The 25,492-nt window shown below is 42.9% G+C and overlaps 1 protein-coding gene across 2 annotated transcripts; it reads right to left on the reverse strand.

Annotated features, from left to right (window-relative positions):
* Positions 1-1,253: 1,253 nt before the first annotated feature.
* DUSP14 (dual specificity phosphatase 14) lies at positions 1,254-17,667 on the reverse strand. Of its 2 annotated transcripts, none has more exons than XM_012781798.3 (3): positions 17,539-17,667; positions 3,325-3,412; positions 1,254-2,034 (listed from the first exon to the last, which is right to left on the reverse strand). In XM_012781798.3, exon 3 carries the CDS (start codon positions 1,940-1,942, stop codon positions 1,346-1,348), a length of 597 nt encoding a protein of 198 aa, XP_012637252.1. In that variant the 5' UTR covers positions 1,943-2,034; positions 3,325-3,412; positions 17,539-17,667; the 3' UTR covers positions 1,254-1,345. The 2 variants fall into 2 exon arrangements, with proteins under 2 accessions (XP_012637252.1, XP_012637315.1); XM_012781861.3 differs by lacking the exon at positions 17,539-17,667 and adding an exon at positions 15,883-17,047.
* Between the last annotated feature and the right edge of the window lie 7,825 nt (positions 17,668-25,492).

Genomic DNA, 25,492 nt, shown 5'->3' on the forward strand with positions numbered 1-25,492 from the left:
TGTAGCTACTGGCATATTCATGGCTTCCTGCCAAAATAGACCAAAAAATCTAAGAAATCATTCCACTGATAAGCAAGCTACAATCTACTTGACCAATGAAGTAAAATAAAGCAGTGCTATGACAATGGGTCTCATTGTCTGGGCAGACTTCCAGGCAGGTCTCCTATCTGAAAGTAACGGGGCAACCCGGTAAACGCCAGTGGTTTCCCAGGAGTGGAATAGAAAAGAGCTCATTAAACTTCCACCACATCCCCGATGAGTTGTGCTGTCAAATTTACTAGGAGCAGTGAACTGGATGACATTTCCAAAGTTAAACAAAGGAAGCCATTGTTGTTTGCTTCTAACTTACATTGAGGTTTAGGTTAGGGCATTCCTCTATGAGTTAGTAGGCAGAGGCACACCTTTTGTTGAAAACCAGTTCCTTTGAGAGAGGATTCACTAGTTTGGTGCACTCCACTTACCAAGAGAAAACCGAAAGCAGCACCCTTTTATCAAAGTGTACATCCTATACTGTTTTCTGCTGTTCCAGTGTTGTGAATGATTTATCTGCCCATCTGCAAGAATGTGAAACACTGATGTGATTCGGCTGGGATGTCTTAAGTAGTGTTCATAATTGTCACAAGAGCCATATTTTAGCATAGTTATTAGACAGCATCTTTTTTCCATCATCAACACACACCTTGAAATTATTAGTAAAAATTTTAATGTTAAGCAGATATATTTATTAAAAATAATGCTAATATCCTGGGCACATTGATTCCAAGAGGGCTTTTGCAGCAAATTTCATTATAATTACTTAACAGCTAAATAATAAAGGTTTATTTACTTTAACTTACAGAGTTACTAAATAATAGAGGGGAAAGGAAAGAGTAGGGCTAATCCAGTAGAGACTAAAGCTGGTATCAATCTTCCCTAAGCATCTGTTTGGTCGGCAGCCTTGGGCAAAGCTTGTCTCTAAAGGGTTAATCAGGGCCCTAAGTGATTTTTGCACTGAGCTCCTCCTGCACCTACCATGGTGGCAAAAGGCATGGGATTCAGAATAAAGCAGAACCAAACAGTTTATTAAACTGTTCAAATTGTTAAAAATGATTAAAAGCCAGTTCAAGATTTTCATAAACACTATTCCAAAATGTTAGTTTTAAAAATGTTCCTAGCAATGTATGCATTTCCCTTATGTCTCCCCCCCCCCAACCTCTTAAAATAAACTTGAATACCCAGTGTAAAAAACACTTGAGGGAGAACCAAAAAAAGTCAACCATTTGAGAAGAAAGGTGAAGAGGGGAGCAGACAGTGTGTAGCAGATGCTGGCACTGCTCAGGGGCTGCTGATGCAGGCTTTGGTGGCATTAAATCCCCCAGTAAGGCATCAGGTGTCGGGACTCTTTCTCATAAACGTCTGGAATTATGCCATAAGGTGTCTGTACCATTTTAACTGTTGACTTCCCAAAGAGCTGGCGCTCGTAGTCTATCAGCTGCCTCCAGAAGCCTACGTTGGGCCTGATGACAGGCCTCCGGGCTTTCACCCAGTTGTACGCCTCCAGCAGGCACACGTTGTGGAATTTCATCAGGTAAGCGATGCAGAGAGTGGCCGAGCGGCTCACCCCTGCAGCACAGTGCACCAACGTGGCCCCATGCTTCCTGCTCACGCTGTGGATCTTGTCGGCCACGGTGTCAAAGTACAGTCCAATGGGCGCATGAGGCATGTCAGCCAGAGGCACTTTAACATATTCAAATTGGGGCCAGTTGAAATTGGGGATCTCAATGGTAGCATTGACAATGCAGGTGATGCCACGAGCCTGGAGGAGGTGCCGATTGGAGGCCACACTGCCTCTGCCCAGGAAGAGAGAGGAGGTGATTTGAGCAATGCCTCCTATGTCTCCCTCGGAAATCATCCGAGGGGCCATGAGAGTCCTTGGTAGCGTGCTGTGACCTCTGGAGCTCATGAAGACGCCAGCAATCACACTTGCATCGTTGGGGGCAAGACCAGAATGTTTTAATTTCCTCCACCAAGGAATTCAAAATCACAGTCTCCTTCCTGCAAAATACAGGTATCAGTCAGTACTTTACTTTTTATTTATTTAAGACAACGTCTTGCTCTGTCACCAGGCTGGAGTGCAGTGGTACAGTCATAGCTCACTGTAACCTCAAACTCCTGGGCTCAAGTGATCCTCCAGCCTCAACCTCCCAAGTAGCTGGGACTACAGTCATGCGCCATCACACCCAGCTTTTGTCAGTACTTTAAATGCTATTGATTCATCCTAGCCTTCTGCAGTGTTTGTGGAATGGAAAGTGAAAGGATTAAAATTATTTTTTATAATATAGTACATTCTTTCAAGGATGTAAATTATTTTCTATCAATTAACAGGGAAAGTAGTCTAAGGCATCAACATGTAAAATTAATGTAAAACTCCGTTCTCTGATGATTGTCAGAAAAAAAGAAAAAAAACTGTAAGTGGAAATAGTCATCCTATTATCTGTCCTATTTTTGGAAAAGTTCAAGACAGAAACATGCCCAACTAGTTCCTGAACAACAGTCTTGCAGGGTCCTGCTCTTACTGAAGGGAGTGGTATTCCTTGGTGATTAGGAAGAAATCAGAAATTCTGATCCCCCATAGCCATGTCTTTTCAGCACTTCTTGCTTACTTCTTGTCTGCTTCCATAGCTCTGACGGTTGTTATTTTCCTAACCCTAATCCTAGACATGGTGGTCTTACAAAGGTATGAAAGTGATCTCACCTTAGGTAATGTGTTTAATGAACTGCCTTTATGAACTAAAAAGATACTGCATTGGATCAGGTGCAGAAAAGTCAGATCACCTTAGCCCTCTATTATTTAAAAGCAACAATTTCCCATCATATTTGTGACATGTGAACATTTTTGGAAATCCAATTAGCTTTGGGTAACTTGTGCTGTGGCATTTCCATGGAAATAATTCCAGGCAGTTTGGAGGTCCTGTTCTTAAAAGTTTATTCCTACAAGTTAAATGAGCATTTTACCTAACCTGACCCTGGGTATAGCTAAGTGATAACTTCACCTTCCTCTATCATTTAATTCCAAGCTCCAAGATGGATCCTACTGACTGAAAATCTATATTCTCTCATTAGTACAGCGTTTACTATAAAATGTCTGTGTATGCTAATAATGATGGTTTCCTGAGATTTTAGACACATCAATTCCTCTCATCACAAAATCCCAATGCTTAATGGTCTGTGCCCAGTGGGAAGTGTGCTACCCACACCCAGGGTCCCATAAGGAAGCCAGAAGTGACTTCAGTCAGACAAGAACATCACCAGCTTCCACGGAGAGGCAGTCCTGGGGCTACTCACTTGCTCAACAGTCTGGTATACACTGGAGCCCTTGGTCTGGATCCAGAAAGTCCTGAGTAGTGCTGGTTATAGTGGATTCAAATCAGATCTGCAGAAAGAAAAAGAGGCAAGGATATGGCCAATCAGGAAGTTCAAAAGAATTCCTTATGGGTTGTTAATACTAAACCAGGTTTGACTGAAATCAATCTAGGAAGTTGAAGGTGTGCTAAATATTTCTAAGTGTGCACTTAAGGAATGCACCAGTAAGAAATAGCAACCTCAAGCCAGGCATGGTGGCATTCACTTGTAATCCCTATAACTTGTGAGGCTGAGATGGGAGGATTGCTTAAGCCCAGGAGTTTGAGGGCAGCCTGGGCAACATAGTGAGACACCATCTCAAAAAAAATCAACCTCAGCCTCAGCTTTTCATTAATGACACATAACCTATGGTGTGACAAATGTTAAATATAGTTTTGGCAATCACAAAGACAAATCTCCTTTTGAAAGAAGAAGATTCAGAGACCACAACATATCCAATAAAATGTTAAGGCAATGCAGAATGCTCATGGGGCCATAAGGTACAAAACTGAGCTAGAGTCTCTTCCGTGTACCCTCAGTCACCCCGGCAATGTGAAAGACTAGACCAGACACCACAGCAGGTAGAACAGCTAAGCAGGATGCAGGCAAGACAAGCAGCCATGTGACTATAACACGATGCGGGAGAGTGTTTACCAGGGAAGAAGCCTACGTCAGCTGCTGGCAGGGCGTGGCCAGGAGTGATGACATTGCACATGGCAATGAGGACGTGGCTGTAACCATGAACACCAGTGCTCATGAGAGCAATTTGACAATTTTTCTTTTCCATGGTGGCCCTCCTTTTTTATTCATTTATATAACAACATAATGAGCACCGTGAACATCATTAAAAATGTGTCCCTCTCTCACCTGTTCCCCTGCCTTTCCCAGGTAACCATCACACTTTAATTTTTATTTTGGGTGCTGGGCACAGTGGCTCTTGCTTGTAATCATAGCACTCTGGGAAGCTGAGGCAGTAGGATCGCTTGAGCCCAGGAGTTTGCAACTGTAGTGAGCTATGGTCGCACCATTGCACTCCAGCCTGGGTGACAGAGCAAGACCCTGTCTCTAAAAAAAAAAAAACTTTTTTTTTTTTTACAGCTCTGTTGAGTGTTGAGATGTAACTGACATACAAACTGATAAACAACTTAAGTGTACAACTTGATGAATTTTGACATATGTATACACTTGAGACACCATGACCTCAAAATAATAAACATTATCACCCCCCAAAATTTCCTCATGGTCTTTTATAATCCATCCCTCTCTTGCCCTCTAACCCCATTCCCAAGCAACCATTGATTTGGGTTTTTTTGGTCCCTATAGTTTGCACTCTACACTTATATAAACAGAATCCCACAATATTTTTTTGGTCTGGCTTTCTTCATTCAGCATAATTACACTGACATCCATGATGCTGGGTTATCAATAGTTTATTCCTTTTTATTGCTGAGTATTCTATTGTGTAGATATATACCAGATACCATGATTGCTTTATCTATTCACCTACTGATGGACATCAGATTGTTCCTAGTTTAAAGCTAGTATGAGCAAAGCTGCTATGAACATTCATGTACAGGTCCTTTGTGTACATATATACCTTCCTTTCTTTTGGTTAAATGCCTGGGAGTCAAATGACATACGTATATTTAACATTACTTTTTTAAAAGAAAAGTTTAAAAATAGTTATATCATTATAGTGCAATGGTTCTCAAACTCGAGCATGTATTGGAATCACCTGGAGGGCTTGTTAAAACAGATTGCTGGGCCCTCACCCCAGAGTTTCTGATTCGGAGTTCTGGAGTGGGGCTCAGAAATTTGCATTTCCCAGGTGATGGGTGATGCTGCTGGCCAGGGGACACACTTTGAGAACCAATGCAGAAGTGGATGCTATGGGGTGCTACATAGATTCCCTTAAAGACTGAGGCATGCAGGGTGCTGGTGCTGACAGCTCACAAGTCCCTCCCAGAAGTTGCCCTTGTCTGAAGGGAGGTTACACCCGAGGTTACACCCCTCTTTGGGAGCCCACATCTGATGACTAGTTAATGCTGCAGGGGCAGGGAGAGAGGTGTATAAGTGAAATTGCATCATGAGGAGGAACAAGGGCATAGTGTGTGTGTAGGGCATAGGAACATAGGGCAATGTGTGAGTATAAAATATAAACAGGGCAGGAACTTTTAGGTGAGAACACTCTTTCCTACAGCAGAACAGTCTCCTGCCACTTCCTAGTCTTTGCCTGGCAGAATCCTACTAGTTTACAATTAGGCCTTCAAACTGCTGGTTTCAAACTATCCTCAATGTGGAAAATCTGGAAGATGCTAATCAAATTTCCAAGTAGGTTATCTAGTTGTCTAATGTTTATTTTTTTAGCTCATGTTCAAGTGAAAATTTACTGTTGTCTAATTAAGAAGGACTCAGCCTTGTGTCCTCCCAAATAATCATGCTGTCTGGGAAGCCACTGGCCCTCCCGAGGCAGGGTGCCCAGGCTCACTGCGGAAGCCTGGCTTATTCTGTTAACTCAGCAGTGATAGGGTACTTGGTGCTGCAGGGAAAACAGATTGTGAGCCCTCAGGGCAGAATCCAAGTGAGACAGACATGATGCTCCATCCCTGCTGCTGCTAGTCCATCTCCTGCCAATAAACCTGCTTAAAATGCCAAAGCTGGTCCAAACTTTCGGAAAAACAACCGCCGCCAGAGAGCACTCAGAGGGCACAGACCTTATATAGATGCTCCTCTGACAGAACGCACCTGACCCCCTTTGCAGATTGGAAAATTCACAGGTCAGAAAGGGGGAGATCATTTCAATTTGAGAAGACAAATCAAACCAAGAAAAGATGCCAGGTATCCAGACTTCTAGCTCAAGACCGCACACTGCTTCTCTGCATGACCGTGCAGGGTGGCCGTGTTCTCATCACCTGCCTTACAGCGCTCTAACACCACCAGCCAGCACCTGCGATGCACGAAAGGGGTCTTGGATCTGCACAAGAACGTGTTTAAATGCTGCTTATAGAAAAGACTGAGACCAGATGGGCTGAGCTGCTCCAGTTTCGCCTAGTGCCAGAACAGGGAACTAGTGCCACAGCCTGGTACACCACGCAGCACACAGAAAGCCCTCCTGACAGCAGAGCGACCTTGGCAAGGAGTAGTCCTAGAGTCGGCACAACAAGAAGACCTAGATTGGTCCAGTTCTAAGATTAGCAGAACCTGATCCTAAAGAATTAAAAAAAACCCATGGGTGTTACATCATAGGTGCATGAAAATCAACTTAGTAAATGTGTGCTGGGAGACAGGGAAAGGAGATCTGTTAGGAGCGTTTGACCCATATTTGAGGGATCAAAAGTTGCATGGTGCTCTCTGGGTGAACATGCCACGCCCATTCACTGGTCTCTGGCAGGAGGACGACCAGGGAGAATGCTGAAGGCTGTCCACGTCGCTGTCCATGGTGTTCAACTCGGCCTTCCAAAGTTGCTCTGGCAGCTGCATTTACTTCTTGGAGAAAAAAATGCTTTCCTGGCCAGGGAAATAGGGGAGGGGTGCCATGAAGGATAGAAAGAGGGAGTTATCCTAAAGCAACCCCAGGGAGGCTTTTCTGTTTGTTTTTTTAACCAGCTATAAGCAACAGCTTGTCAGAGATGCTGCTGTTCTCTTTGAATAACAAGCATCAAGCACTAAGTACTAAATAAAATGCAGAATTAGTGTCTTCCTAGGGGGCCTGTAATCTCAGTAATGCATAAGCTAATCACCACCGATTACTCCCAGCACTGGAGAGCTCCTGGGATGCAGGCACAGCCCTGCGGTTAGCACTGGCATCCGGGCCTGCAGCGGTGATGACTGCCACACAGAATCGCTACCTGGGCTCTATTCTGAGCATCCAACCTAGTGCCATGGAGGCCACTTTTCTTTTTTAAAAAAATGCTGACAACCACTAGAATCACCAGTTAAAGAACTGACCTTCTATCTAATTCTATCTACTGCTTTTTCTTCTCATGTTGAACAAACAGAAAATGGCCACAATGGTTCTAGAGATGACTGTGTAAAATGATCTGACTAAAATATTTTTAGCTTTAGGAATTTCAGAGGGTCAGAGTATATACTGAAGGCCTACATTGTTACTTTTTTACACTTGAAAAGCTTATGTAAGGCCAAGCATAGTGGCTCATGCCTGTAATCTTAGCACTCTGAAAGGCCAAGGCAGAGGATCACTTAAGGTCAGGAGTTCGAGACCAGCCTGAGCAAGAGTGAGACACAATCTCTACAAAAAACAGAAAAAATAAGCTGGACAAGGTGGCAAGTGCCTGTAGTCCCAGCTACTTGGGTGGCTGAGGCAGGAGTATTGCTTGAGTCCAGGAGTTTGAGGTAGCTGTGAGCTATGATGATACCACAGCATTCTAGTTGGGACAGCAAAGTGAGACTCTGTCTCAAAAAAAAAAAAGAAGATAAGCTTATTCAATGACGTTTTTCACTTATTAAAGTAAATATCTATCTAGTTCTTTTATTTAAAAAACCCTTAAAGTCATTCTTTTTAAAATAGAAGCTTTTTAGCCTACACTGTCATAAATAAATACTACTTTTCTCATTCATTTTCATTATTTAATCAGAAATGCATTCTACTGGGGGAAAGTTAAAATATTCAAATAAACATTTGAATGCTTTATTAAAATAATTATTTTAAATTTTTTACAAATAAAAAAATCACAATGTGGCAATCTTGCATTAATGTAAAATAACTTTGTGATAGAACATTAAGAATAAAATTCAAACAATGAGTTATATTCATATTAAAGTAAAATGAAGTAAGATATTCACAAATTGCTCTCAGTCACCTGGAAAGCTTTAGCAATTTGGCTAAAACACCTCAACATCTTCCACTCATGTTTGGAGAAGGGGGCGATTTTGCTTTTCTCACCATATTAATTAACTGATATGATAGTGTTCTGGGATGAGAATAAATACATATAACACACATGAAGCTAAAGACAGAGTCCCCATTCTGGGTTTAGCCACAAATACTCCCCCAGTGTGAGACGTAGCTATAGATCAATTGCTTACATAGTCGTGACCAGGCTGACCATCTCGATGTTAGTGTATGGACTACTGGCCTATTCCCACTGCGTTCGCTGAGCCTAACAAAAGCCAATCACTGTAAGATACTAGCCAGCTGCTGGAGGTAGACTATGCCACAGCCCAAACATGGCGATGGGCAGTCCACTTGATGGGAGCAGGAAAAAAACATGGCAATATTGTGACACAGATGCACAGACTTCGAGAAGTTTCATTCTGTATGATAAATCCATAGATTGTCCATGTTGAAAATAAAATGAGTCAAATAAGGAGGAGAGACTATCAATAACTATAAAAGGTGAAGATCTGCATTTATTTGGGTACCACAGGACAATCTGTTCACATCTGGAATTGAATTTTTGAATTTGGTCCTCACCCACCTCAGTGCTTAAATTACTTCCCACTCATTGACACTACAGTATTTTACTGAGTTCATGCTATGTGTTCAACGCCATGCTAAGGGTTGTTGTGGACAGCTGTAGAATGCATTTGCCAAAGATGGCCACAACAATATCTCCCATCCCACATGGTGATCTCACAATGTAATCTTGACACTCCTCCCAATCAACAGTAGGACTGATGTCCTTTCTCCTTGAACCTGGAAAAAGCTCTGTGACTGCCTTAACCAAGACAATACAGTAGAAATGATGCTTCTGAGACTAGATTATAAACCTCCCACTTCTACCTTGTTCTTTGGTACTCGCTCTTGGAACCTAGCTGCCATGCTGTGAGGGAGCCCAAATGTGCCCAACAGAGCTACCACATGGAGAGGCCATATTTGGATGTCCTGGCCAACAGCCCAGCTGAGGTCCCAGCTGGTAGCCAAGATCAACCACTAGATACGTGAGTAGAGGTACTTCGATATGATTTTAGCTCCTAGCCATCAAGTTACTCTGAGGCTTTGAATGTTCCGACTAGGGCCCTAGATACTGTGAAGCAAAGACAAGGTGTCCCCACTACGTGAGGTCCAAATTCCTGACCTACAGAAATCTATGAACACAATACAAATAGTTATTTTACACCACTGAGTTTAGGAATTGTGTTATGCAGCAACGGTATCTACAACAGGAATATTGTAAGACACAACCCTGGCCACTGAAGTCTCTGCTTGGTAAAATAACATAAAAAAAAAGAAAAGGCACAACCCTGTACTAGGATTTTATCACCTTAAAGAGATGACACAAGTCACACATATAAAAAGCACCAACAATAAGAGATAGACTAACATTAAGTGAACCAAATGACTGGTACAAACTGGGTACTGTACCAATGCAAAGAGAAGGCACAGGATCAAAGCACAATAAAAACAGCCAAGGTGCTGAACAACTGAGTGGTTTCTTGGGGAGGTGTCTTACAGATTGTGCTATCTGCTTTTTCTCCAATCCATTCAAAACATGCTGCCATTCTTAACAAGAGTCTCCTTATTTTTAGATTCTGAATGAAGACTACAAGCCCTTTTCTATAAGCTCCTCACTCCTCAAAAAGTGTGACCCAAGGCCCAGCAGCATCAAAACCATCTTCAGGCTTGATAAACATGTAGAATTTTAGGCTCTATCCCAAGACCAACCCTATCAGATGCTGCAGTTTAACAGCATTCCAGGTGATTCATATACACATTTTTAAAAAAACACAGGTGCACCCGCAGTCCCAGCTACTCAGGAGGCTGAGGCAGGAGAATCACTTGAGCCCAGGAGTTGGAGGTTGCAGTGAGCTATGACGATGCCACTGTGCTCCAGCCTGGGCAACAGAATAAGACCCTGTCTCTAAAAATTAATTAATTAAAAAATTTAGAAAGTGTCAGAAGTGCTGCTTTCATTTATCTGCTGCTCCATCCTGTGCCACTGGACTTGCTGAAACAAACTCAAGGGCCTGTCCTGTGTAAGCAACGTGAGCCTGCTCAGCCTCTCACGGGACAGCATCATTCTGCTGTCGGGGTTCCCAGATGAGGAATCAGAGGTAAACAGAGCTGAAGAGGCTTTCGCAGACTCTACACAGAAAATTAATAATCCCACTGGGGAACCAGAACCCTTCTTTCTTGACTTGTCCATTTGTTGATTAGTCATACAATCTGACCACAACAGGTCAACCCATCCAAAGACTACCAAAACATACATTTCACTGGGGTGGAGGTGGTGGTGGTGGGGGGACCTGCAAAGAGAAAGCAATTAAGGAACATAAGGTCAGTCTGATTGTGCTTTATATCTATAACCTGGATATTGATCTCTAAAAATCCTAAACTGCTAGGTATGAGATGGTCTTTGGGTGTGAAAAATCTGATAAAACTGAACCAAGAAAATGCTTGCTAAAGTCCACAATTACCTTTATACCTGGTTGGTGACAACTGGAAACCAATTTGAGCAATGGCCTATATAGATAATATTTTAAAATCTTCTAGGAGTATGTGGTAAAAATTAAATGTGAATCATAGATGCTTAATTGGTAAACTTTGATTTAGATAAATCAGAATATCTACAAGGCAGAGTACTTAAAACAAAAATCACCCATATCAGCAATAAAACCCAGTTAGGTATCAGTTTGCCTCAAAATTGCCAGTCACTACTACCCTCTGAGAAGCAGCACCACAAAATCTCAGAAAATACAGTCTTTTCATAAATAAGATCTCAGTCCTTAAAAGTTCATTATTACTTTAAGGAAAAGAAAGAATTTATAAATTAGAATGCTTGTTAGAATGCAGATTCCTAGGACCCACCCTACAACCTAATTAACCAGAATTTCTGGAGGTGAAAGCCTGGGAATTTATATTTCTAGCAAGTAGTATTTCTAAAAATATATTAAGCTGATATTGTGGAAAAGATAAATATTATCTACTGTAATTTAAATGGAACAAGAAACTCAATAAATGTAATTTGTTTTTAAAGAAGATTATTTTCAAATAAAATAATTCAGCAGTCATTTGGCTTTATGATACAATCCAGTACAAAAAGTTCCATTTCATTTCCATTTTGGATCATCTTTGCTGAAAGTTTGTACCAAGTAACTGAAGCTCTATAAAACACTGACTACTTCTCCAGTGGATATTAACAAGAGATATGTGAAATGATGTACAACCTTTAACCGTGAAAGAATTCTGTTCCCTAAACACAGAACTTATGTGACGGTATGAAATAATGTCATTTTGACATTCAACAAAAATGCAGTTTGTGTGACTCAAGGGACATCATTTTTAAAAATGCACTGTTTGATTTATAATAAGTAGGTATTAATATTTAAGTAAATAAAGTGAGTTGGAAAGAAATTTATCAAATTCACGAGAGTGGCTGTCTCAATGCAGGAGGAGGAGAAGGGGCCGCAGGAAGCTTTGACTTGTAATGCTTACTTTTCTTAGCAAAGAAAAGACAGATAAGTATGACCAATGATTTTGAGTGGTGAGTAATGATGTTGGTTAATTTGCTCTCTGTAATTTTCCATATGATTTCAATTTCTAAAAATAAAAAATATCTTAATAGAAGAAAATGAACGACAACAACAAGCTGTCAGTCCAAGCCCCCTTAGCAGCCTCTGGCCCGCGCCCACCAATGCACTTTACACAGGAGCCAGAATAACAGGTCGACTTCGTGGGAGAGAAGTCAGCAAGGACACCAGCGAGGCACAATGGCTAAATTAGCAAAATTCTTAATTGTAAGTCTTGACTTAAAATTTGTATTAAATATGCATGCTGACAGTACTCTCCCAGATTTTATTTTCACCAGTGCTTCCTTAAAACTTCAAGCAAGTTCACCTCAAGGTTGCTCTCTTCCAGGAGGGGAGAGCTGGAGCTACAGGGCTCTCCGCCACGTAATGCTTGCTCATCAGCAGAAGCAGCGTGCTCTTGTTAAAGGGTGTTCTCGTGTGTACCCACAAACTCAAAGACCTAAGGAGTCAAAAAACCTGCCATAGGCTAGCTATGCTGAAACTGTTCCGGGACAAAGGCAGAAGTAAGCCCAGCAGTTGCATGCGAATTTCAAAAGAGACTTTTTGTCCACTGAGACTTCAAGATGGCAGGGAAAGTGGAAAAGCTGACCAAACTGCAACAAACTGGACCTGCAGTCGATCTCTCTGCGAGTGTGAGCCAGAAAGGGTAGTGCCAAGGTGAGCTAGGTGGGATGCACAGACAGGGCCTGGCCCGGCCTGAGCACTCAGGCTCCTCACCCGGGCTCACACGTGCCCTGCCTGCTGGAAGGCCCAGAGGATGTCAAAGAACACAAACAGGATTCCTCCTGCCATCGCTCAGATTTAAGAGGTTCTGACACTACTTTTTAATTCTCTGCCTGTGGGTGCCTTTTCTTGAAAACTACTAATTTATATACATGTAGTTTCTAAAATGATGATTATTTTAAGGAATCTGAAAAATCTTTACTATAATAAGCAAAAAGTACTTGTAACTTATGTAAATAAAGACCGAAAGTAGAGTAATTTAGCCATTTTCCAAGATGCCTGACAGAAGAAATAAAAAAGAACTACAAATCTCACATTCTTTGGGCTAGTGTTCTTCCACCATCCCTCCAGCTAAGAAAAAAGAAAAAAGGATCCACCTGAGGGTACTTTGTAAACTACACAACTGTAGAACATTCTGCTCTAAGGACAGACTGTTAGCACGCAATACCAGGCACATAGTAGGTATTCAACACACACTTCAATTTAATAACTGTCCTCAGGTGACTTCTCCTTGTCTCCCCCATTCTCTCTCTCTCTCTCTCTTTTCTTTCTTTCTTTCTTTCTTTCTTTCTTTCTTTCTTTCTTTCTTTCTTTCTTTCTTTCTTTCTTTCTTTCTTTCTTTCTTTCTTTCTTTTCTCTCTCTCTCTTCTTTCTTTCTTTCTCTCTCTCTCTTCTTTCTTTCTCTCTCTCTCTCTCTCTCTCTCTCCCCCCCGCCCACCCTCTGCTAGTTTTAAATCCAGCTGGCAAAACCAAACATGGGTAATCAAGTTAACTTGGCAACTGTCTGTTCAGAAGGCAGCAATTCTATGTAACCCAGCTCTAACCCGCCCAAGTGTCTGTAGTCCCAGCTACTGCCTGTACTGGGACTACACCGGAGGCTGAGGAGGAATGACCTGATCTCTTGAGCCCAGGAAGTTCAATACCCCTGCCTGGGCAACACAGTGTGACCTTGTCTCTAAAACAAACAAAAATCCCAGCTCTAAGCTACCTTTACTTTTGCATACAAAGGAAGATTTGGGGGGGAAAATACAGTTTAAAGACTGTAAAACAGTAATTTATTCCTGTAGCAAAGAATCTGTGGTTACTTTAGAATTGCCAAGGCAGGAGGCACCAGCGTCTGTGCTCAGTGCCTCTCAGGGAACACGTACAGGTCCACGAGTGTGGGTGTCCCATCCTCGAGGGTGCTTTCGTAAGGACAGGCCTACGTTCCCGCACACCTCACACTGACTGCCCTACACATTTAAGGGTGGACACGATGCAAGCATTCACCAGAGGCAGGATTTACTTAAGAGCTTTAAAAGACTTCTAGGTATTAGACACTTTTATTTATAGTGCTCTATTTTGCATATTCAAATTTTCCTATAACTACTCATTCATTTAAAAAAAAAGATTCATGGAAGGATCTACTAGGTATTTCTCAACCAAATGCAGTGAAAAAAAACCATTTCTGGTGTTTAAATGGTTGTTAGTCCAAAACAGGCAACTAAAATAAATATGAAAATAAATATACATACACTGGTACATGATGGGCCAGGGATAAGACTACTGAGGTGACATTTATTCATTCACTGAAGAAATGTCCAAGCATATTGTGGTTAAACAGTAGATTTTAAATTCAAGGGTGACACCACGGAAGGAATGTAAATTGATACAACCACTTTAAAAAACAGGCATCAACTAGTAATGCTGAAAATATGCACACCTGATTCAGGACTGTTCAAAATTGCTCCATACCAAAAACAACCCAGATGTCCGTCAACAGTGGGTGGATAATCTGTGGTATTTCATACAAAATTGAACTAGCTACCGTCACAGGCAACAACATGGATGTACTTTAAAAAACAGCATGCTGTAGGAAGGAATTTAAACAAAAAACTATATAGGTGTGGGTGTATACATTTATGATGCCAACCAAAAGAAAGAAGGATCCAAAAGAATACCTACTTTGATTCCTTCTGCATAGAAGTAAAAACAGGCAAAATGAAACTATTTTGTTTAGAGATTTATATTTAGGGGGTAAAAACTATAGAAAAGGAAGGAAGTGATTTCCACAAAAGTGGTTTCTAAGTTACCAATGGGGGAGAGAGGTTGTTCTTAGGAAAAAGTAGGGGGAGGCAACTTCTTAGCTTGCAAGATGGTGACACTTGTGTTTTCTTTAAAATAGTTCATCAAGTTAGTCATTTGTTTTATACCTTTTTCTGTACATTATACTTCACAATTTAGAAGGTTAAATAAACACAATGTGGATTTCCAGGAATTTAAAACCATTGCAATTCCGGCCAATCCTCTCTGAATGTCACTGTTAGCCGGTCGGCTTCATAAAGGTCAGGGATAGACCTTATTTGCCTTTTTCCCCAGCACTCAGCATAGTACCTTTAGCAATGGTAGAAGTCCTCAGTAAATGTTTAATATAGAAATCTCTAAATTCCTGACATGAATTTTGTTTTAACTCATCCTTTTCCTGGAATTACTGATTTAAACTGTGCCCACATTAACACTCTCCTTTCCTTTCTTTGTCTTCATCCCAGTGAAGCTTTCATAAATAATAAAGCTACCACCTTAAATGTTAGCGGTGTTAAGTTTATACTTAGGCCTTCGTTGCTCTGGCAACCCTCCCTGCCTTCCCCTCCCTTTGATGCCTAATTATAAGCAAAGGAAGACAAAACACTTGTAGGCCTAGATTTTTTTTTTTTTAAATAGGAAAGTTTTCTTCTGTACCTGAGAGTCTAGCCCAGGATCATATTGATTCAAGTACTCTGAAGTTAAGAAGGGGTCGTTTGCCCTGAGAAATATTATCATGCTATCAGGATTATTAAAACTTTACAATTGGTAAATCATGCTACCTGTTCTGGACAGAAGCCAAATTTCTATGAACAGGCCCAGTTGATTTTAAAATAATTTCAGTTAAAAAATTGCTTTGTACAAAAAGACATTTATGAAAATGCTTAGAAAAGTCTAAAAGAATACACACAAACCGATAAAGATACAGCAGTCACTTCTGAGAAAGATGCTTAAAAGGAGGCTTTAACCTTATTAGTGAAATTTAAATTTTTTACACAGAGAATGATTAATGTATTTCTTGTAACACTGAGAAAAAGCATTTTTCGCCCACCTTGCCTTAAAACAAAATCCCAATTGCAATCTCACCCAACAGATTCCTTTCTAAAGTCCATCTTTTTAAAATGCTAAAGTTTTAAAGGATTTCCTAGACTTATATACCTGGCCAGTTTTTTATGATATGAATATACATTTATGCCATTCTATTAAAGAGTATTAAAGAATTCATACCTGCAGTCAACCAATATGAACGATTTCAGATGAGAACAGCATAGACACGTTCGACGCTGACGTTAAAAAGGCTTGGAATGAAGGAAACTGTCTCCAGTTTTATGGGGGAAAGCCAAAAATACCAAGCAACTACCTCTCCTCCCCCAAGCGTCAGAAGATGAGTCAGAGCTGGAGGCAGGAATAGGGCCCATGTGTCAAGCCGCCTGTGCAGAGCTCCTTCCTACCTCCTCCCGGCAACTCTCTTCCCTCACCATCCAGGCAGGGGTCTCTGTCCCAGCCTGTCCCTGATGTGAATTCTCGGGTGTCTCTGGCGAAGAAGAGGTGGTTATTCTTTCTGGAGCTACTTCATTCCCTGCGTCTCTCAAGAGAACCGAGACTGGGGGCCTTTATGAGTCTACAACAAGTAACAATAACCAAATTGCAGCTCAAGGGAGTGGAGCTTCCAGAGTCCACAGACACTCACACAACTTTGCAAAGAATACAGCACCTTTGTTCCCTTCATTTTAAAGAGCAGGAAGGAAATAAGCAGAGAGAAGTCATGACTTGTCCAGTGTCATTTAACTTCGTGGCAGATCTGAGTCCCGTGCACGGAGCTGCTGCTGGCTGGCCGTGGCCTGACTTTTAATTGATCTATACCATCTTAGGGAGAACGGTCGAACATTGCACCATACTTTTGAGTGGCCTTATGCAATAGGCGGTTCCAGGAAACATTGGGTTAAATCTCTTGGTCTATACTCCTTTAAGGTTGGCAAAGAATCCAGAGTTAGCTCTTTGCCTCCGTTTTTACATCTGTAAAACGGGAAGGTAATGCTCTCCACCTACCTCTGTTATAAAACTATAATGAACAGCTAAACGAGTTAACACATGCTAAATGCCTTGAGGTCCTGCCGGATGGAAAGAACAAGGCGGTTTAAAAACAAAAAAAAATCCCTACACAGTAAAACTGCATTTGTAAGTCACTCCTCCTTCCCTTGCCTCTGGGATGCCCAGTTACCACAACACTGGCTGGTACCACTGGCAACATCCACCTAAATAAACTAGAGTTATACAATCCACTTAAAGCGGCTACAGCACGCAACTCCTTCCCCACACAAACAACAACTCAACTTCGCTCTGGAGCAAGGGTACTTAGGAGAAAAGAAACGACACGTTAGCACTGTGCACACCACTCTGCTGCCGCAGAGAAAGACTCAAGTTGAATACTTGGCATCGCTGAAAGTCAAGTTGCTTCTGTCAATGCACCAGAAACCTTTGCAAGATGCAAAACGCCGCGGCCGGCTCCGGGGCGGGCGGATGCTGGGGGCCGGGTGCGGAGGCCACGGCGGGCGGGAGAGCACAGGGGTCGGGGGAAGGGGGAGGGGAGAGGCGCAGAGGAGGATGCCCGCGCCGAGCGCAGAGCGCCGGGGTCCCGGCGTGGGGGGAGCAGCAGGGGTGCGCGCCGAGGCGGGGCCGGCTCCTCTCCTGCCCCGCCGCCCCGAGCAGGCGGGGACCGCCCGGGAGCAGGTGGGAGCGGCGGCACAAACTTTCCAGAGACGAGGGTCGCGCGGGCCTCCGGCCCCCGCCCGCGCCCAGGGGCCCAGTCGCGCGCAGTCCCGCCCCCCTGGCCCCCGCCCCCAGCCGCCCGCCCCCGCAAGCCCCGGGTCCGCGGCCCCCTACCGGCGCGGCGCGGCTGGTAGCTGGGGCTCCGTCCTCCGGCGCGGCTCGCGGCTTCTGCGGGCTGGGCGCCGCGCGCCCCTCCTCCTCCCTCCGCCCGCGCCCGGGGCGGGCCGCGCGCACGCTCCCTGCGCCCCGCCGCCCTCTCCCGGGGGGGGGGGAGGGGGCGCTCGGGGCCGGCGGGGCCGCGGGGGACGCGCGGGCTCTGGGCGGCGCGCCTGCGCGCTGGGCTCCGCGACGTGCGGTGCGGCCCGGACGCGGCCCCGGCCCGTGCGACAGCCGCTGCCCCCGGCGGCCCTCTGCTGGGGACCCGCGTCGTCTCTCCACCCGTCCCACACACACGACCCCGCCGCCCCACTTGGGCGTCCGCCTACGAGCTGGGCTGAGGCGGGGTGCAGGGTGCTGGACGGGGCGACTTTCTGGATTTGAGAGGATTGAAGGCAAGCTGCTCGCGGCTGTGGGAGCTGTAGCGCGGGAGACGAGAGGCGGCACACACGTACACACCCCCACACCTCCCGCCGGCTCCCACCGCCGGCGCAGGTGCCCTCTGAGCCGCCAAACGCCAGAGCCACAGCCCGCGCGCGCCTCCCAGGCGGGGCGGCGGGGTCTTCAGAGCCCGGGCTGGACACATGGATTCCTTCAGGGCTGATTTGCTGTGTCACTCTGGGGGTCTTTTTTAATTCAGGTCTGCCCATCTGTAACAGGAGTGGGTGTAAATGGGACTTTTTTCATCACAACCCAGCCCTCCCTCCTGCCTCTGGCAGGTGAGGAGAACGCGGGGGAGGTGTCAGCGACTTCCTCAAGGCTCTGCAGTGAGTCTACACCTGAGTCCTGACTCCATGGCCAGCCCTTTACTCACCAGCCCCTGCTCCTCACCGTTGTAAATCATTGGCCTCCGAACTGAACAAACGAGTAGATACGTTTGGAAGGAGTGGTTGGAGGGGGGAGTAAAAACCGCGCTTTGGGTTTTCATCTCCCGACCTCGTCAACCAAAAGCTTGGAGGTTTTTTTCATGGTCTTCCTAATCACCGCTGGCCAGCCGGATTCAGAGTCATCATGTGGGTGCTGGAATATCTAAAAGTTTTGTCTGCTTCCCAGACAAAAATATAACATCAAAGGCATATATAGTGATAATCCTGGGAGAGCCCAGACTAGAGGGATTTGTTTTTGCCTTCATAAAGAGAATCAAAGGTTTAAAATTAGGCAAAATTAATCTATGAGAAAACAAAATACAATTCAGGGTAAAGCACTAGGAGTTCAAATCTTGCCCAGGAAAGGCATCTTCCCAGCACTAAATTGTTCCATCCATTCATCTAGTGACTGACTTTTGACATACCAACATGAAAAATCCGCAAAATCTAACAGAAGTTCTTATATGCTGCTTTTGTTTCTGCACGCCCCCCACCCCCAGGAATTGTCCTTCCTTCAGTCAACTCAATGACTCAGCAGCACAAACAGATATATTCCTCTTCAGATTCCAGTTTGCTACACAGAAGGCAGGTTTCCAGAAGAAGCTCTAGTTAATGACAAGGGGCTGGGCAATTTCATGGATTATGGGAACTAAGCCTACCATGAAGAAACATACCCTCATCAGTGAAGAAGAGGGAGGTGTGCTTAAGGTAGAATTTGTGTTGAGTGTGATATGTGTGTAAAAATTTAGAGATTAAGAAAAGTAGAAATGGAGCCAGGCGAGGTAGCTCACGCCTGTAATCCCAGTACTTTGGGAGGCTAAAGGGGGAGGATCGAGCACAGGAGTTCAAGATTAATCTGGGCAACAAATCGAGACCCCTATCTCTACAAAAAAATAATATTGGCTGAGTGTGGTGGTATGTGCCTGTACTCCCAGCAACTCGGGAGCCTGAGGTGGGAGGAATTCGTGAGCCCAGGAGTTCGAGGCTGTAAATTATGCTGTGATGGAGCCACTGCACTCCAGCCTGTGGTGATAGAGCAAAACTCTGTATACAAAAAAAAAAAAAAAAGTAGGAAGAAGTGCTGAAGTCAGTAAGACCATTTAATGACTGTACATATATGCCTGTGGGTAGGGAGGTGCTTCATGCCTTTATAGAATGTGGACGTGTGTGTTTATATACGCCTCTACCAAAAAAATGCAATTTAAAGGTATTCCCTTCTAGATCAGCAGTCCAATAGCAATTTGTGTGATGATGGACATGTTTTGTGTGTCCACTGTCCAATACAGTAGCCACTAGCCTCATGTGGCTACTGAGCAGTTGAAATGTAGCTACTAGCATGAATGAGGAACTGGATTTTTAATTTTTTTTCTATTTTAGTCAACTTAAACAGCCACAAGTGGCTACCTTATTGGACAGCACATTTCTAGACTATAAATATGTTAATTTCTTTATAGGTGTCAACTATTTTAGTGTAGAACCATTTTAGAAGCTGTCTGCTATAAAACTACAATTTGTCTGTGGCCAGGGAGGGCTTAGGTCCTCCTGATTCCAACTAAATAAGCAGCGCATCTCTGCAGAGTCAGAGCTGATTTGATTAACACAAGTAGAGAGCAAAAACTTCTACTTTGCTTAGCTTCTGATGTCTGCTTTTCCAAAAATATTCTCCGTAATTACTTGGGCAATGACTGCTCCTTAATCAGACTTTTATGGGTCCCTCAGAAATAACAGTTGCATCCTCTATTTGTATCATTGCCTCTAGGTAACAAATTGGTAACAGCTTTGATGTATCTGTCAGAACTGGTGAACAGTGGCGATCAAGGCGCCCCAATCTACAGAAGTTTGCTTTGGGGGTGTCATCAGGTCCTGTGGCTCACAGATGTTTAGTGCCTGTCATTCCAGATTATATGGCATTGATGGTTATAAGAATCCAAATTCCCTGAGAGAAGTAAATCTTTAAAATACTGTCCTGGACAAACACCAGGTATCCAGGAGAAAACTCTATGAATGTGGAAAAGATTAAGAAAAAAAAAAAAAAAAACTAGCAGGATAGAAATCTCAAAACACATTTCATCTACTATAGAAGTTTGTCAAAGGCTTATGCTAATTTGTAAGATTGTTAAGGTAGCACCTTATATGACTATTAGTATAAAGTTTAACTAGAATTAATTAAAATGTAAAATACTTTAAACTTCTATTTTCAGAATTTTCATAGTTATCATAAATTTATTTTTCCAGTAATAAAGAAATGTCACATTACCCCCTCCCCCCCAAAAAAAGGAGGAAAAGAATCACCTAATTTTATTCTTAACAAAACAACAATAATCATCTGGATGTCTTTCTGGTCTTTTTTCTATGCTAGATTTTTTAGTTTTCTTTACACAATTACAATCATAGTACACATAGTTTTGTAACCTGACATCAACCTTCTTGAGCTAGGCATCATAAAAGGGAACATTACAACATGTCTAGGATAACTAGGTAATTTAAAACCTGTCTCTGAAATTTTCTGCCCTTGATTCAACCCTAGAGCTGTGGCAATGATGTAGTGCTGAGAATTTCAAGATAAACAACGTCCTTGCGAAAGGCACATCTGTCTGTTTTAACATTTGTTCTGTGTCTTTGAGATCTTAATGTCCCTTTGAGATTTTTTGCATGTTGTGAATTGTGTGGTGCAAGAAAATCACATGCTTGTTCATACATGACTACAGTTAAACTGCAATATCAAAGGCTATGCAGGTCACCCTTTCTGGGGAAAAAAAAAGATAATTAAAAGTAAAATATCAAAGGCTCAATAGGACAGAAAAAGGGAGGCATTAGTTGTGTTATATACCTTAACCTATTTAATTTTCACTAAACTCAGGTAGGTATTATCAACCACACTTTAGACATGAAGAGTTAAGAAACTTGCCCATGAGGCCAGGCGCAGTGCCTCACGCCTGTAATCCTAGCACTCTGGGAGGCAGGAGTTCGAAACCAGCCTGAGCAAGAGCCAGACCCCCGTCTCTACTATAAATAGAAAGGAATTAATTGGCTAACTAAGATATATATACAAAAAATTAGCCGGGCGGTGGCGCATGCCTGTAGTCCCAGCTACTTGGGAGGCTAAGGCAGAAGGATTGCTTGAGCCCAGGAGTTTGAGGTTGCTGTGAGCTAGGCTGATGCCACGGCACTCACTCTAGCCTGGGCAACAAAGTGAGACTCTGTGTCAAAAAAAAAAAGAAACTTGCTCATGGTTGCATTATTATTAAATAGCATAACAAGTTATGTGCTCAGATCTTTCCAATATACCAGGCAGGTAAACAAGAAAGCATTTATCTATATAGGGCCAGTAACAATGTGAACAATCCTTACTTCTTCCTCAGTTATTTGCTCTATAAACTCATTTAAAAATGAAAGTGTTTTTAAAAATTCTGTTAACAACTAAAATATATTCATGAATCTGAGGAAAAAATACTTTTTTGTTGTTGTTTTTAGAGATAGGGTCTCATTCTATCACTCAGGTTGGAATACAGTGGTACAATCATGGCTCGCTGTAATGTCTAACTCCTGGGCTCAAGTTATCCTCCTGCCTCAGCCTCCCAAGTAGAGTAGCTCAGACTACAGGTATGCACTACCAGGCCCAGCTAATTTTTAATTCTTTTGTAGAGTCGGGGTCTGGCTATGTTGCCCAGGCTGGTTTTGAACTCCTGGCCTCAAGTGATTCTCTTGTCTTAACCTCCCAAAGTGCTGGGATTACAGGCATAAACCACAGTGCCCAAACATGGGAAAAGTATTTTTTTAAAGAAACCTTTTCAAAATGGGGAAATGAAGAAATATTTTCCAAGAGTTAGTTAACTCTGGTAGTTACTATACCAGAAATGGTTAAGAGACATACTTTTTTTTCTTGCCCTTTATGAACCAAAGGAGATAGACTTTTGAAGATAAACAAGGTAATTAATGATGCTTTGCATAACCTCCTGCAACATCAAGGAGGAAATACCTGGTCCTACTAAAAGGGAATAAATGTACATATCAGCCGGAAAGCCTGGAGACTTCTCTCTAGTTATAAATTGTTACATGTATCATATCAAGCCACTAACTATGCAAATGAAGGAGCAGAATGTGAATGGAAGGGTAGCAGAGGCTCCCAGATTGGTTAAAAGGCAACATCTAACCTACAGTGTTGCTCATCTGCTCTTTGCTTTGCCAAATAGTGGCAAATCTGTTACAGGAAGTTGGAAGACTCACTCACATTATTCTTCACCAGACCCAAGCTACATGAGTTGTAAACATATCCTGGATGCAAAGCATGTCTCCAGAGCTCGGGAGCAGTGTCTGGTTACATCCTGGATGCTAAATAGGGGTATCACCTTTCATCAGAGGGCCTCTAAGCTTCCGGCCCCTACATCCACACCATCTTGCCATATATACTAAAAATCCATGGCTTGTCTTCCCTGCCTCCTAGTTTCCATGGAGATGCAACAGTTTACCCCACCCCCCATGCCCCCACCCGTGGTTATTTTTAACTGGAAAACTCTGAGCCAGGTCACAGCTGGGATCTGGATGATGCAATGACGTCTATAGCCACCCTTCTCTCCCACAAACGCCTTCTTTTCTGCAGTTGCTGGAGGCGGAGGCACTCCTAGGAGATTTTGCTCTCAAAAGCATTTTGCTTTGCATCATGTAGTTAAAACCCATGCCCTGTCTTAGATCTGACAGGTGTCCTGAATCTGATGCTATGCACGCCCAGAACAAGGCAAAGATTTTCTTATGGGGGTGGAGAGCCAGGTAAGGTTGACATTTTCATTGCCTATCTGTGGCTAGAGCTTAGATAAATGTTCCTCCCCGCATTGGAGTGGCTGTATTAGCTGCAGTCTCCCTATGGTTAAAAAGGGGCTCCTAACAAGAGATATTGTATGGAAAAGCTGTTCAAATCAGTCCACCTATCTGTAAGGCCCTTGGTACTTGGGAGCTAGTGTCTTCAAGACATTTCAACACTTCTCCCTCCTTTTCAATAACTTTTTGGGAAAAGCTATTAAATTATCCTGAAAATTACCCTTTTCATCTTTGACAACTTACTAAGATTAGAAACTGAAATAAAATCATCAGTTTTCTTACTGGGGACATTAACTGGGCACATTGAAATTAAGTTCCACAGCCCAGGTTCCAATGATCTTTTAAAAATTTTCTTGATGTTTTTATGTTTTAAAGGAATTCTCTAAATGAAGGGTGATAAATGGGGGAAGGGGTGACCAAATCATTAGTTATCTATTGTTCAATAGGAAAAAAGAGAGGCTTAGGGCCGGTGGCTCACGCCTGTAATCCTAGCTCTCTGAGAGGCTGAGGCGGGCGGATCCTTTGAGCTCAGGAGTTCAAAACCAACCTGAGCAAGAGCGAGACCCCATCTCTACTATAAATAGAAAGAAATTAATTGGCCAACTTATATAGAAAAAATTAGCCGGGCATGGTGGCGCATGCCTGTAGTCCCAGCTACTTGGGAGGCTGAGGCAGAAGGATTGCTTGAGCCCAGGAGTTTGAGGTTGCTATGAGCCAGGCTGACGCCACGGCACTCACTCTAGCCTGGGCAACAAAGTGAGACTGTCTCAAAAAAAAAAAAAGAGAGGCTTAGATCATTGTAAATAATTTCAGAAAGGAGCAATATACTTGGCAGATAGCTTTCCAAGGAGAGAAGAGATGCATTAGAAGTATCATGAGCTGGCACTTAGCTGTCAGTTCACTGAATAAGGGTGATAAAATGACAGCATTTCAGCATTTTTGCTTTAAGAAAGTGTTGGTTTCTTAAAACTATGAGGTCTTCTCCTTTCCACACTTCCTAAGATACTGGTTCTGTTCAACACAACTCTGGACCAAGGCAGGATTATTTAAGCCACCCAGAAGTTTTCTGCCACACAAGACCTCAAAGGAGACAAGAACAAGATGAAAAAAAGTTTTGATTGGTTAAAAACAAGAGATTAATTAGTTCAACCAAATGATTACTTTGGTGCCACAGAAATTCATCCCCGTGCTCTAAAGTAAGTGCATCAGACTCAATTATCCAGCCCTAAAAGACACAGAGCAAGTCTGGGCTGGCGAAGTTTAACTACAGGGTTTTCAAAGGTAAGGGAAAGTTCGGTAACTGTCAGGCCTACATCTGTTAAATCAAATTTTTTGTAGCTCTCAGTTTTGGGTTTTAGACCTTTTATTGGTCACTGCATTCTTATCTCCACTTCCTTATTTATTCCTACTGTCAACAGGGAAGGGGGCCTATTACATAATGCATAACAAAACAAGCAAGTAACTCGTGACAAAGGAATTATGATGTCAAATACAAGGCATTCATCGTTCCCTTAAATCGCTATGTATCTGATTTGTAAGCTTGGTCAAATCAAAGAGCAACTGATACCCTTTCATTGCAGTACACCTCAACGCTGGAAGCCAAGACAGCAAACAATGAACAGAACTCCCTGTCATCAGATATGGAAACTGGTTTTCCAGACCTCTCAGAAACTATTCACTCTTGTCCTCTTCTCAAAAGCAGCACACTAACACTTCTGTTCTGATGTATATTTCAAGGATATGCTTAGATTCCAAAATATTCCCTAAATGCTCACACTACTATTCTCATTCCCAAATTAAGTGCCTAATCAGCATGATTATATTATCCAGGCTGCTCTGACCTTGCTTGAACTGAGATCCTGTTCAATTTCACCTACATTTCATTCAGAAGGTCGGGTATCTATCTTGTCTGATTAAAGGGAAATCTTTTATCTTAGCTCAGTCACCTCATCTACACAAAGCAACAGACATGGCAGTGCCCCATGTACCAGAGAGGGTCCTTTCTGGCAGATCTGGGAGAGGTTAGCTGCACCTGGGTAAGCACATTGGAAAGAAAGGCAAAGCTTCCACAGCAGCAATACCTCTTAACTCAAACTTTTTAAGAAATTCAAACAAAAAGCCAGGTACATACAAGTTGTAAAAAACCTTTTTGTATTGTCAAGAATAATGCAATGTGTGTCTAGAAGGTATCCACAAAGGATGTGGACATCCTTTAAAATGGATGGGTGGTG

Source organism: Microcebus murinus, chromosome 18 (genome assembly GCF_040939455.1).
Source record: "Microcebus murinus isolate Inina chromosome 18, M.murinus_Inina_mat1.0, whole genome shotgun sequence".
NCBI classification, from domain to species: domain Eukaryota; kingdom Metazoa; phylum Chordata; class Mammalia; order Primates; family Cheirogaleidae; genus Microcebus; species Microcebus murinus.

Coding starts and splice junctions, on each gene's coding strand:
- DUSP14 (XM_012781798.3), bottom strand. CDS start 1,942: ATGAGCTCCAGAGGTCACAGCACGCTACCAAGGACTCTCATGGCCCCT.